Source organism: Carassius gibelio, chromosome B24 (assembly GCF_023724105.1).
Source record: "Carassius gibelio isolate Cgi1373 ecotype wild population from Czech Republic chromosome B24, carGib1.2-hapl.c, whole genome shotgun sequence".
NCBI lineage: Eukaryota > Metazoa > Chordata > Actinopteri > Cypriniformes > Cyprinidae > Carassius > Carassius gibelio.
In genome coordinates this window covers 11,095,555-11,109,711 of record NC_068419.1, presented here as the reverse complement: position 1 = coordinate 11,109,711, position 14,157 = coordinate 11,095,555, and the positions used below count along the sequence as shown (strand labels likewise).

At 38.2% G+C, this 14,157-nt stretch overlaps 2 protein-coding genes across 10 annotated transcripts in view; both read left to right on the top strand.

The window, feature by feature from the left end:
* The window catches only part of sulf1 (sulfatase 1), a 96,454-nt gene extending 84,255 nt beyond the window's left edge, over positions 1 to 12,199 (top strand). For 2 of the 8 annotated variants that reach the window (XM_052596316.1, XM_052596315.1), the window contains exons 10-21: positions 542 to 677; positions 3,382 to 3,592; positions 4,154 to 4,409; positions 4,520 to 4,616; positions 4,699 to 4,793; positions 5,536 to 5,613; positions 6,249 to 6,421; positions 6,507 to 6,649; positions 6,951 to 7,074; positions 9,059 to 9,092; positions 9,502 to 9,555; positions 10,212 to 12,199. In XM_052596316.1, coding sequence (XP_052452276.1) covers positions 542 to 677; positions 3,382 to 3,592; positions 4,154 to 4,409; positions 4,520 to 4,616; positions 4,699 to 4,793; positions 5,536 to 5,613; positions 6,249 to 6,421; positions 6,507 to 6,649; positions 6,951 to 7,074; positions 9,059 to 9,092; positions 9,502 to 9,555; positions 10,212 to 10,245 — 1,435 coding nt within the window. In that variant the 3' untranslated portion in view covers positions 10,246 to 12,199. The remainder of the gene's footprint in view (positions 1 to 541; positions 678 to 3,381; positions 3,593 to 4,153; positions 4,410 to 4,519; positions 4,617 to 4,698; positions 4,794 to 5,535; positions 5,614 to 6,248; positions 6,422 to 6,506; positions 6,650 to 6,950; positions 7,075 to 9,058; positions 9,093 to 9,501; positions 9,556 to 10,211) is intronic. The other 6 variants (XM_052596313.1, XM_052596311.1, XM_052596318.1 and 3 more) reach the window with 5 other exon arrangements.
* Positions 12,200 to 12,979: 780 nt separating this feature from the next.
* The window catches only part of LOC128013375 (solute carrier organic anion transporter family member 5A1), a 58,785-nt gene continuing 57,607 nt past the window's right edge, over positions 12,980 to 14,157 (top strand). The window contains exon 1 of one of the 2 annotated variants that reach the window (XM_052596322.1): positions 12,980 to 13,917. The gene's annotated coding sequence lies outside the window, so the exon portion shown is untranslated. The remainder of the gene's footprint in view (positions 13,918 to 14,157) is intronic. The other variant, XM_052596321.1, reaches the window with a different exon arrangement.

Genomic DNA, 14,157 nt, shown 5'->3' with positions numbered 1-14,157 from the left:
TGCAGGTTTATATAACGTTGTATTGCTTTTCACATTAAAATGTTAATTGATAGGTTGGAGTCATGTGGATTACTTGTTAATTGGTGTGACATTTTTATAAGATGCTTGGACTCTCATTATAACGGCACCCATTCACTGTAGAGAGGATCCATTGGTGAGCAAGTGATGTAATGCTAAATTTCTCCAAATCCGTTCTGACAAAAGAACCAAAACACATCTTGGATGGCCTAAGGTTGGGTCAATTAAGCAGATTTTTATTTTTGAGTGAACTATTCCTTTAACAAACTTTTTTTTTTTTTTTTTTTTTAATGCAATCTGTTAGAACTATCTTCAACTAAATAACTAGGACAGATGTCTTCAGAAGACAGATGTATCACAGAGGGTCTAGGTCACATTGTTTTTGTGGGCTGTGAAAGCTGTAATGCTCTCCACGCATTAGTTAAGAGATGCTGACCTGGGTGGGACGGCTTTGCTTCCCAAGCTTCAACTTCAAATTCAAAAAGTGACCTAGCAACTCACCAAAGCACATTTGTCATTCCAGCAAAATCCTGCGCAAGAAAGAAGAGTCAGGAGGCAACTTAAACACACAACACTCTAACAGCTTACCCAAATACAAGAAGTTGAAAGAGGTGTGTCAGCAGGCAGAGTATCAGACGCCCTGCGAACAACCAGGACAGGTACAAACTCAAACACATTACTCTTTTTGTCTATAAATATTATGAATTTGCACACACATGCACAATGTTTGCTCGGAGACATTCAAATAGTCTCAACCTGGTTCTTGTTTACCATACTATGGGCTTGAACCAGGGTGTTTATGCACTAAAAATGCTCTTTGACCCAACCTTAAATGATGATTGAATACATTCATCTGCACCTTCAACACGAAACCGGAGATTGGAGTGTGCGGCTCACAGTCGGAGTCTCATGAGCGGTGCCGCTGTAATTGAAACCGATATTTACAACAAATTAAGTATAATTGGAGATTGGTCACAGTTTTCTTTCATCAGCACAGTGTGTGCCTGCTCCACCAGACCCTCTGTGGTGTGGCAATGAATCAGAGAGAGCTGAACATTACAAATTGGTACAATTTCAGGTAGCGTTAATGCAGACAGTATTTCAAGGACTGCAATAATGCAAACCAGATTCTTTTTATGGTCAAGTTAAGTGTTTGTCTGCAACACTTTGTCTGGAAATTTGATTGAATGCAGAAAATTTGTCGGAATAGCACATGGGCTTCAGACTTCTTTAGTCCAGTCACCTGCCAGAACAAAGCTGAAGTAATGGTTTCAGAGAAAGATCCTAACATTTTTAGCAATAAACCTGAATTCTTTGTTAAATTCAACATGAAATCAGAGTTGATGCCATTTGCTTTCTTAACAAAAGTCCCTTGTCCTATAGTTTAAATGCATCATTAAAGGGATAGTTCAACCTAAAATTGTCAGTTATTATTCACCCTCATGTCGTTCCAAACCCGTAAGACCTTCGTTCATTTTTAAAACACAAATTAAGATATTTTTGAAGAAATCCAAAAGCTTTCTGACACTACATAGACAGCAAAGCGAACGGACACATTCAAGGCCCAGAAATATGGTGGCCGAGATAGCTCAACGCGCTGCAATTTAAGAAAACACATGCAAATTGAAAAACACCAGCAAATAAAAAAAAAAACATCATCATTTTGACAACACAAGTGCTGCAAATCCTCACAACACATGCATATAGTGAAACGCGCTGCAATCCCTTCACAACACATGCATATAGCGAAACGCTCTGAAAATCATCACAACACATGCGTATATCGAAACGCGCTGCAAATCCTCACAACACATGCATATAACGAAACGCGCTGCAAATCATCATAACTTATGCATTTAACGAAACGCACTGAAAATCAACATAACACATGCATATAACGAAACGCGCTGCAAATCATCACAACACATGCATATAACGAAACGCGCTGCAAATCCTCACAACACATGCATTTAACGAAACGCGCTGCAAATCCTCACAACACATGCATATAACGAAATGCGCTGCAAATCATCACAACATATGCATATAACGAAACGTGCTGCAAATCATCACAACACATGCATTTAACAAAAGCATGTTGAGCTTTCTCGGCCACCGTACAAAAAGGATGTAAGGACATTGTTAAAATAGTCCATGTGACAGTGGTTCAAACTTATTGTTACGAAGCAACGAGAATATTTTTTCAACTTTTCTTACTTTGATCAAATAAATGCAGCTTTGTTAAGCATCAGAGACTTCTATTAAACGATCTTACTGACCCGATGACTGGATGTTTTCAATAAGTACGGTTGCATTTGCCACTGACTTCGTTTTCCTGTTAAAATTCACTCTTTTGGAAAACTGTCATGGTTTAATTGTTGAGCACAGACAAAACTTGTATTTATGGTCTACTACTTCCAGCTCAAGTCTTAGCTTGAATAGAGTATCAGTATCTGTTTTTCTAATATACTCTCTCTTTTACTTTGACTAGTAGGAATGTGTTGAGAAGGCCTGCAATACTGCATTAACGCAGTCCTACTGCCTGCAGGGAGGTCAGTGAGGGCAGTGTGTTTGATTGAGTCTGTGTGAAAGTTTATGCCTGTTTCTTCCTGAGTCTGAGTCAGTCATTCAAGTAGTGAGGCTTCGCATAGTTGGCCCTGGCACTGTTTGCTTATGTCTGTTTGACTTCTGGCTATTTGGAGCCAGTCTCTGTGTGTGTGTGTGTGTGTGTGTGTGTGTGTGTGTGTGTGTGTGTGTGTGTGTGTGTGTGTGTGTGTGTGTGTGTGTGTGTGTAGGGGGGATATGAGGCACAAGAAATGCTCAACGTGTTTTAGTGCATTTGGTTACACACTCTGGAGGACTAAATAAGTGAAAGTGCTCTAGCAAGCTTTGGCGAACTCCTTTTTGGTATACCGCCCTTCAAACAAACATCCTCACTGCGAACAGATACAGCATCACCCGCAGATACATAAACTCAATGATGGGACTCCAGAGCTTCACAGGAAATCAGAACAGGGTTGTGGCCATTGTTTGGATATGGTTTTCCATAGTTGTGAGCACATGTCTGAGCTGTGGTCAGTTTGCAAAGCAAACAGTCCTGCGTATTTAGAAGATCATGTCTAAATTGCTTTTTTATGGGAAAGAATTGCGAGGTGGCTCTTGTGCCGTGTGATTGTGAATTAATGGGATTACTCCACAGATGCAGATGTTTGACCGCCAAGCTCGCCCCGTTCACAGACAGAAGATTAATTTCATTCAGAAAAACAGCTGTGGTTATGCAAATGAGACGGCTCTTACACAACAAGTGGTTAGCCAGACAAAAATGTCTGCCCACAAGTTGAATTCCTTCCCTTTTTGTTACAGAAATGGCACTGTGTGGAGGAGGTCAGCGGGAAGTGGCGTTTGCAGAAGTGTAAGAGCTCTCTGAAGGAAGGATCCAAGAAGAGGGCGAGGAGTCTGCGCTCTAGAAGCTTTGACAGCCGCGAGAAAGACTGCCACTGTGGAGAACGGCCTTACAAAGTGGCTAAGGCAGCACGGCGGGCACAGAGACAGTTTGCCCAGAGCAGTAATCCACGTAAGTATATGCACTCTGTTCAGGACTGTAGAGACAAACACGGGACCTTTTAGACTAGGACTGAAAGTCACTCACTTATCGCCACCTACTGGTTTAATGATGCATGATGATTGTTTTAATGAAAACAAAACTTGTGGGGTTAATCAAATTATAATTTTCTGCTTTATTTATTACAAAAACTGCCCAAATGAGCAGATTCATTCAAATGAATCATACTTTAGGGGTAAAGCTGTACATGGAGTACCATGTAAGGATGAAAAAAGTATCATTTATCACATTTTACTATTATAATTTATAAAACTATTGCTATGAAACTAGCTGTTATACTGCTGGAAAAGGTATTTAATTTCTTCTAATTAATTGTTCTTCGCACTCCCATGATTGTAAGAGAACTTGGAGCCATATTTTTTGGAGCCATATTTTTTGGTGATGAGTTGCAGTGGCATATTTTTGAAACCTATTAAAGGAAATTTAATTAGCTCTAGCAATATGTATACAAATATTTAACTATGACACATAAATATTTAAGTATGTGTAGCTGACGCTGATGTCTTCCCTCAGGCTTCAGACCTCGCTTTGTTCACACACGGCCGGCCAGATCCCTGTCAGTGGAGTTTGAGGGTGAAATCTACGATGTGGACCTGCAGGCTGACGACAAAACCCCCCTTGAGCCTCGACAAATCAGCAAACGGCACCATGAGCCCGAGGGAGGTGTCGATTCAGACTTCGGGTTGGAGTCCGATGACGGATCGGAGGAGATGCAGTCGGATGATACTAATGCTGTGGGATACCCCAATTCTCTTAAAGTCACACACAAGTAAGCCTTTGGTCACCATTTCAACATAAACGGAGTTCAATATTATTGTAGTTTAGACTATTTAAAGTGTGTTTTGCTCATTTGCTGTTCATTTTACCTTGGAATCGCAGGTGTTTCATATTAATGAATGACACCGTGCGCTGTGAAAGAGAGATTTACCAGTCCTCCAGAGCGTGGAAAGACCACAAGAACTTTGTGGACCAAGAAGTGAGGCTCACTGTCCTGTATTTTCTTTAATATTACAACTGTTTAAACCACATGATGCTCATTTTAGACACTTGTGCCATAGATTGAGCTTCTCCAGGATAAAATGAAGAAACTGCGTGAGGTTAGAGGCCATTTAAAGAGGAGGAGACCGGATGAGTGTGACTGTGGAAAGAAGAGGTCAGTTGACGTCTAACTTTGTTAGGCAATTCCTTGTTGAGTCATGTGAACTGGATCAGTTTGAGGCAAATTTGAGCGGACTATGGAAACATGTTTGGTCATCGTTCCACTGCTCATCTCTCTCGTTTTATTTTACTCCTCTATATACACTACTATTCAAAAGTTTGGAGTCAGTAAGATATTTAAAAGTTTTATTAAGCATCGGTGCAGTAAACTGATCAACAGTACTGATTTTGCATTATACCAAAAAAAATAATAATAAAATGCATCACAGTTTGCCCCAAAATATTAAGCAACGCCACTGTTTTCAACACTGATCATGCGAAATGTTTAAGCACAAACTCAGCATATTAGAATGATTTCTGAAGGAACATGTGACACTGAAGGCTCAAATAATGGCTGCAGAAAATGCAGCTTCGTCATCTCAGGAATATATTACATTTTAAAATATATTCAAATGAAAAAATAGTTACTTTAAATAGCATTTAAAATAGCGTTTTGGTGAGCATAAGAGAGCTTATTTAAATGTTTATCTTCTTACCAACCAGTTAAAACTTTTGAATGGTAGTGTAACAATAGGTTAGTCTTATTGTCCTGAATTTCTCAATCATGATTATATAAATTAATCATTTTAAGTCTAAATGGCAGTATTTTTCAAATCAAGAAGTTTGTTCAAGGCCTTTTTTAGAAATTCCAGCTGGACTCATTGAATTTAGTGCTGTTCTCTCCTTATTACAACTAGCTACTTTAGCAAAGTGAGACTTCAGAAAAACAAACCCGAAAGATTGAAGAATAGGAATGACCATCTCCATCCCTTTAAGTGAGTGCTTCTCGTGTGTGTACATGTGTCCGTGCCTCGTCACTTTGTCTGTTGACTGTAATAAAGTGCATTGGATTTGTGTTTCTAAACTATGTACATGTAGATCGTCTCTAACACACTTTGTTGATTGTGTGGTATGATTCACGTTACTTATGCTGCCACTCAATTCAACGATTTTTGTATGTGAAATTATGAATGGACTTGTGAATAGTTTAATAATGTGGAAATGGTGAATTTTCATTGAATCCAACAGTTTCTTATTTTATCCTGTTTAATGTGAATTGTTGCATGCATGCATAGCCCACAATTGTTGATTAGTTAATCAGTAAATTTTCTGATGGATGGGGTCATTAAATTAAGAGCTCTTTCATAAGTATAAACATAAAAACTAATTTTGAAGAGCAACACATAATTACAACCACAAAGTCACTTTATGAGATTATGAAATGCCCTTGTCTGAAAATAGGACAAGAGCCTTGTGGAATTTAGGGGAGGTGGTGTGTACCCAATCCTTTCACTTTCTTGTGACCTCTGACCCCATCTATGTGGTTTGCCTCCGCCATCATTGTGTAATTCACCTGGGATGGAGTTCCCTTTCACTCTAGCTCTAATGTCTCGTTTATTTATGCCACCAGAGAGGCCATGCAGGAAGTGGACAGCAAGACTCAACTCTACAACGAGATCCGCCGCAGGAAGAAAGAGAGGAAGGAGAGGAAGAGGCAAAAGAAGGGTGATGACTGCAGTCTTCCTGGCCTCACCTGCTTCACGCATAATAATGACCACTGGCAGACCGCCCCCTTCTGGAACTGTAAGGAATTGTTCATTGATTTTGCTAGTTGCATTGACTTTTTTTTCTTAAGTAAATACCATGACAAAATTCTCTCCTTCCATAGTGGGTGGCTTCTGTGCCTGCACAAGCTCGAACAACAACACATACTGGTGTCTGAGAACTATAAATGAAACTCACAACACACTCTTCTGTGAATTTGCCACTGGTTTCCTGGAGTACTTTGATCTAAACAGTGACCCGTACCAGGTGAGGATGTGTTCTCAGTTGTATTTAAATTGGGAAATTTGCTTTAAGTCTGGGATGTGGCATAGCACTAGTGTTGTAATGCATCCCTTGGGGGACAAAGGTTCAATTCTGATCCCTCCTCTTCACTTCTTTCTTGTTTCTCTCCAGTATACTTTTAAATAAAAGCCTTAGAAGCCCGTAATTAAAAAAATAAATAAATAAAATATTGTAAGATAATAGCATGCTCTTACAGGAAGAGTCATTATTCTTAATTACAGCACTTACAATAGCTGACTCAATAAGTGCATATTATGTTTTGCAGTTAACCAACGCAGTTTATACAGTGGAGAGGGACGTTTTGAGCCAACTGCATTTACAGCTGATGGAAATGAGGAGCTGTCAGGGCCACAAGCAGTGCAACCCGAGGCCAAAGGGTTTAGATGCAGGTAACACTCCAGTCCTTTCTCGGCAGCACACATTCTGTGTGAAATGAGGGATGAAACATGCTAGAACTCTATTTTTGCTTCCGAGACGTTTTCAACATCCAGATCTGAAAGATTCAGTTGCATCTCTGCTGAAAAACCAGATTAAACCAGCCTAACTGGTTTGGCTAAGCTGGTGTTTAGCTGTTCTCCAGTGTCCATCTGAAGTGACTAAAACCCTTATAAAACCAACCAACAGACCAGCTTAGGCTAGGTATGTTCTGTAAGTGCTCACATGAAAAAAATGGCATTGTTTTAATAGAGGGTGATACACGCTGGCTTATTTTTTTTAGCCAATACTTCGTCATCCAAGTTGAGAGGAAAGTAGTCAATATTTAACAAAACTTGGTCTAGCATGTATTACTTTGACACGGCCCGATGCATGAATGGGATGAACCACATATGGGATGCCATGTGGCACGGTATATAATGATGGATTGGTCACTGAGTTTGGTTTCTCTCTAAACTGTCTGCTCATCTCATTTTTTCCATTTCCATTTTCTAATTTATTCCCTCACCAGGGGACTGTAACATTCCAGCACCCTAGCAATCACATCAACTCAAACTTTTTGAAAAATGTCTCTCTTTTTTTCCCCATTCTTAGTGAATGCCAGACTAGATGAATGGCTCTTTGTGAAATAGATGCTTTCTTTTGTTTGTGGCTGTTGTATGTGCTTTGTGTAATTTAGAAAATTGATAAATGATAAACTTATATACTGACACACATTCATCTCTTGAGTGTCTTTTAAATTTTCTTTAGCAGTGGAATTGTGGTTTAAAAACCACTTTCTAGCAGGATTTTTTCTGTTCATTACTGGGAAGGAAGAGGTTTCTGTGACATTGGGTATTTGGCCATTTAAAACCTGTTGTGGCCAGGACCATTGACATTTTCACTGTTCTGAAAACCGTTAATAATTTTCTTTGAGGGGAGACTGACTCATCATAATGACATAATAAAAACCAGTTATATAAAGGCTTTTGTATTCTTGAATATTGATTTATACAAGTTGTCAGCTTTTCAACAACTAAATCAATAATGAGGTCAGTGGCTGTGATTCGGAGGCAAAAACAATGGTTTTGGTTTGTAATAAAATCATCTTAAAGCCATAATTTGCCCCAAAATAAATTCAGCATGTACTCATACTTATGTCATTCTAGATCTGTATGACTGACTTTCTTTCATTAAAACAAAAAGCCATGCAAATTCCATGCAAAGTCAATGTCAAAAGCACCAAGCCATCTTATGAAGTCATACTTTACATTATTGTGAAGATTATCATCAAACTGATTTTTATTTATTTTTATTTTTATTTTTTGTAATATGATTTTAAGATGACTTGAAATGTAGCATTTTACGGACCACTTGTAGTTTTTGTGTGTTAACAGCCTTCAATTATGATTAACTGTCATTAAATGGAAAAGAGCAGCATGTACATTCTGTTAAACTTCTTCGTTTGTCTTCAGTGGAAGAAAGAAAGGTTCAGGAAGAACATTTGGTAAAGTTACTTAAAAAAAATTTGGGTGAACACACACATATATACATACATGACTATTATTGAGGAATTACGGCAGATAATAAAAATAGGATTTGCTACTTAGTATTGTACAAAATATTGAAAAAACAGATGCATGTTAATACATATTAGTGTGCATGTTGGCATATTCTCATATAATTTGTGATCTTAAGTCATGCAACACTGTTAACAATGTCATCATATAACATTCATTCCATTCTTAACACCACACTTACCATCTTTTTCTTCAGGACCATCCGAGGATTTTCCTCTTCATCTTTCACATCCTCGTTCCTTCGTTGTGTCTGTAATCTAACAATACCTCTCCTCAGGAGCTGGGGGTTATGCATGAAGAACTGCAATGTGATTGGTTTTTTGTTTTTTTAATCACAATAGACATTTAACATTTGAAATGCTTTTATTTTCCTGATCAGGAAGTAAAGATGGAGGAAGCTATGATCAACACAGGTATCCACACTTTTTGAATCCCTCATTGGCTTTTGAAATAACTGCATGGGCAGCTTGTTTCCACTAATACGCCATGTTTCATTGAGCTAAGTGTGTGATTGCATGCTGGGTTGAGCTAACAATTTGAGTTTATTTGAAAATCACATGAACATCAGTATTTAAAACCCCAGGTTTTAGAATTAAAAGATCATTCCTCTAATTTTAACTTCTTTAATGCATTGCTTGTTGTTTTCATGCACTTTATGTCTTCCTAAACTCAAATAATTTGCATTAAAATCCAAGGCTAATCATACACATCTTTTAGTGGGGACTTCTCAGTCCACAGAACATTAATTTTTCAGACATTTTCTTACATTTTTCTCGTTCACGCCTATCTTGACATCTGTTTTTTGGCTTACCTGCTTACCAGGCAACAGCAGCATCGGAAATGGTCAAAGTTGAGGAGGCCAAGCCTTTCATTCCTGTGAGTCTTTGAGACCATATAAACCCATTTCTGTTCTCATTCCACTCTCAAGTAGTTCTCCAAACTGCACACCAGATCTCCATCGACCCCGAGTTAAGAGGCAGTTCTGGTTCAGTGCGGCCCGTGTCTCCTAGGTCATCAGTTACTGCCTGACCCGCTCTGGGAATGCACATTTCATTCTCTCGCCCTCCTTTAACGCTTTTGTTTTTGCAATTGTTTTTATTTTCTACCTCTCGCCCACACTTACAGCCTCATATATTTTTTTTTTTTGGGTTGCTCATTTCTTGGTTCCAGGATTTTCCATCTTTTCAGTCTTGTTGGATGTTTCATTTTGGTTTGAACCTCATTGCACAGATTTTCAGTCTGTCTGCGCACTCTTTATTTATGATATATTGGTTTTGGATGTCCGTTTGGAGGACATCCGTTGCCTTGATCTGCATTCATACTGCTTTACTGCTTCAGAATAGAGCTTTTCTATTGGTCTAAGGCTTAAAAAAGCACTGCAGTGGTGTGTGGGGCACTAATTTAAGACCCCTCGGCACAAGTAGGCCGGGAATAACTGCATGTTTTAGACTCGTTCCAAAGAAAATGCTTATCTGCGCGGCAATCATCAACACTTACTGATTTCTCTCTCTTCCCCCTCTCCCGTTTCCCAGAACACAGCCAACCTGGGACGTCCACAAAGGTTAAGCTGCCCAATTTCACAGAGGACATCGACTGGCATGGACTGGCAGATTTGTACAGCGTGAATGAGAGTCTGTACGAACACAGACAACACTACAGTCCCGACCTGGATGACTGGATGAACTTTTGGAAGGATGTAGATAGTATGTTTGCACTGCTGAGAAATTTAAAGACACTCAATCAAACCGATAAGCTTGACCCCCTGGCTGAGCTGGGCTCCGGGGGCCCGGAGGAGGCCAGCGGTGCTGGATTCCCAATCCGAGAGGAACCGCCCCCAGTTCCTTTCACCGAAGGTCCCTTGAGAGGTCTGACCCCAAAAACTCTTCATAAGAGTCATTTAAAATCTCTTAATGAACTCCCAGAAGGCCGCCCAACTAACCAAAGTGTGCTTCCCAGGGGAGACACCTGGGTTCAACAGCTGGAAAACGAGTTGGAGAGTGAAAGAATGACCTTTAGCGGCAACGGCGTCACTGAACTGGAGACCCACCATGACTTTCTGTTGCACAGCTCTAAAATTCTGGATCTCCACCTGCAGGAAGAGGAGGAGGACATTTTTCAGGCCCAGGGTTACCTTCCCCTTTCATCCCAGCCAGCAAGACCCCCAGAGCCTGCTGGGGAAACACCCCCAGCCCACAGTGACACCCTACAGGAGAAGTGGAATGGAAGTGTCAGACCTTTTACCCACAAGCCCAGGGAGGTTCAGGACTCGGAGGGTAGCGCCTCGGGACCATCCCCTTTGAGAAAAGACTGCCATGCAATGTGAAGCCAGCCAACTCAGAGACACAAGCCCCATGGAGCATGGACTGCTCTTCTGTATAATCCAGTGAATTATTTTATTTTTTACAGGTGCCATTTATTAGAAATCAGTGTTATGTTTTTTGTAAAAAAACAAAAAACAAATATATATATATATATATATATATATATATATATATATATATATATATATATATATATATATATAAATGTAGAGGTAAAGTATCGGATGCATCTTAAATGTTGGGTTTGGTTTTAAATCTCTATCATAAAACACCATCAAATACATTTTTTATTAAAAAATAAGTTAAAATGGTGAAACAGTCACATTGCGTATTTTATGAGGTCCCTAATTCGTATGACCTCACTCATACAAGTTCATACGATTTTTGCTAAATCCTACGCATTTTACGACTTGCACAATTCGTATGAATTTGTACGAATTACCTACACCTAACCCCAACCCTAAACCCAATCACTATACAAATCGTACAAAATCATAAAAGTGAGGTACTTTCGAATTCGCAACCTCATAAAATACGTGCAAATTGGTAATGAGATAACGTTGATTAACCACATGCAGATTGTTTCCCCAGATATTTGATGCACTTTTTTCATATTTGTCGACTTCTGTAGTTTCTTTAGACGTAAACGACTCCATGTTGACACCCAACACATGTCATTATTTGTTGGATTCGCTTTCGTTAATGAATATCGTTGGTGTTTTCTTCAATGTTTACTTCAGCTTGTTAGATACGGTTCACTGTTTACTCTTTAAAATACTGCTTGAACATCTTTTATACACTTGGATTGTGGGTTCACTGGTTTGACTTGTTGGTGAAATGGTTCTCTCACAATGTTGTATAGTTCAGCTGCGTTCAGTCCATATTATGTAAGAAGGGCATTCACCGTAAGTGCTTTAATAATGGATGACTCTAATATTTTCACTAACCTACAAAAAGAAATTACTTTAAAGTAGCTTGTTTTATTTTGTGAACAAAAGAAGAAATAGAGTTTTCTGACCATTTTTGTCCTGTCTTTTAGAATTGTGATGTCTAAATTAATTTTTGAAGTAAAAATTGTTTGAATACGAGATGACCTGCCAAATTTGCAAATATTACACTATATTTTAACCAGTGGTGTTGAAACAATTGTGGCTTCTGGAAAGCCAAGAAGCTGTTTTTAAATAAAAATCTGCCAAACATTTGTTTCACCTACCTTGTTCCTATATAACCTTTCATTGATGGATTGGCAAGTACAATTTTTTTTTTTTTTTTAATGAAACTGATGTTACACTGCAAATAAAAGTTGTAGAGCTTTTATAATCTACTGCCAATCAAATATTTTTACAGTTAAAGTTCATATCTATTTTCGTTTGGGTGTAGAAGATGTGATTCTACCTTCAAGGATATGAAAATAAGCTAATTGAGTAAAAGGTGTATGCCATTAGTAACATTCTGCCAAGAAGTCCTGAGCAGGCTGTCTTGGCATGACTCTACCGATGCCATTCATTTTTCTAATGTTTGCTCTCCAGAAAGGCAGCAGAAACCAGTTTTTATTTACTTTTAAGGAAAACTGGAACTGTGGTCAGGTACCAAAGTACCATTTTGCTACATGTGTAGGATGGCTTAGTTTTAATACATAATGCAATTAAATGTATTGACTACACATTATATATATATATATATATATATATATATATATATATATATATAATCTTGTTGTTATACAAATAATATTATTTAATTAACCTACCGATGATTAAAAGAAATCACATTAAAATATTCTGAGATTATATAAAATAGATCAGAAGACTATAATGAAGAAATATAATGAAATGTTGATTGACTTAGCTATGGTTGCAACATATTTGCAGTCTTCTAAAAAATGAGATGTAATAGACGCATGTGACCACCAGGCGGTGTTGCTGTCACCGGTTTGAGTATAGCTCCAGAGGGATGTGGGAAAGTAAGACTGAGACATGACTCAAAGCAAAAACTTTCAGCATCTATGGAAGAACTGTGCAACAGTGATGTGAGATGCTATTTTTGTGCCTGTAACCATTTGATTTAAAGATAATCAACATCCTTCTCTCAAACTTTCATTGGAAACCTCATAAGCTGGACAAACACTGCCACGCACACATTCTAAGACTTTTTCATGGAGTAGGGTGCTGACTGACACTAAAAAAGTGATACATGGGTCAAAGGTTGGTTGGACACCTGGGTGAGAGTGACCCCTGAGGAAGACCGTAAAGATTGGGTTTGTCTTTATTATTATCCTTTGTATTCAGTCTTTTTTTTATGTGATAGCTTAGTTGTCATTATGAAGAAGCTATTTTGTTATTATTGTTAGGATGTATATTTGGAAATTTCAAACATTTAACACCTTTATCTTTTCACAGAAAGTCTACATTTATTGGCTGCATGCATATAAGGTCAAACATTTTGAATTAATAAACACATGAATTAAAAATGACCGGAAGATTTCGAGTTCTTTTCTTTTGATGTTTCTATTAAAAGAATTCTGAAGAAATCAGTTTCCAAATGTAAATACATCCTCAAACTTATTCGATTTGTTTTAGTTGTTAAATTTGTTTTTAATCATATTTTAGCTAGCTGCAACAAGTGGACAATTTCTCACATGTTTTAAAAATTTAAAGTTAATTATAATAATGGCAACTTCCATTACACAGCTATTGGGGCATGTTAAAGTTTACTTTTTCTGAACATTGGAACATCATGAATTAAGGATTTCTGACGTGTTTTAAAATGAAAGGTAAAATATGCTTAACAAATGGATATAAGACTACATTTCCCAGCATGCACAGGCTACGTCATCCATTTAATCAATCCGCAGTCTCATTCACTCATTCTCCGTGTCGAGGACAACAACTCACTACCTCTGTCCGTATCTGCCCTTGTAAGTATACCACTCTTCATTCAGTTCATTATTAATATTTTTTCTACGTCTCTTTATTTTAATTAGAGATTAGAGTCTAACAGTAAACGATGTTTTGTGAAAGAATTCAAAGGAAATGCTCACTACTTGGACTGACAGTAACGTTATATATGTTCACTCAAGTATAAAGTCGTGACTTCGTAAACGTTAGGTGGGGGGTTAGTTGTATTAGACAAATAAATAATTCGAGCAGGTTGACAC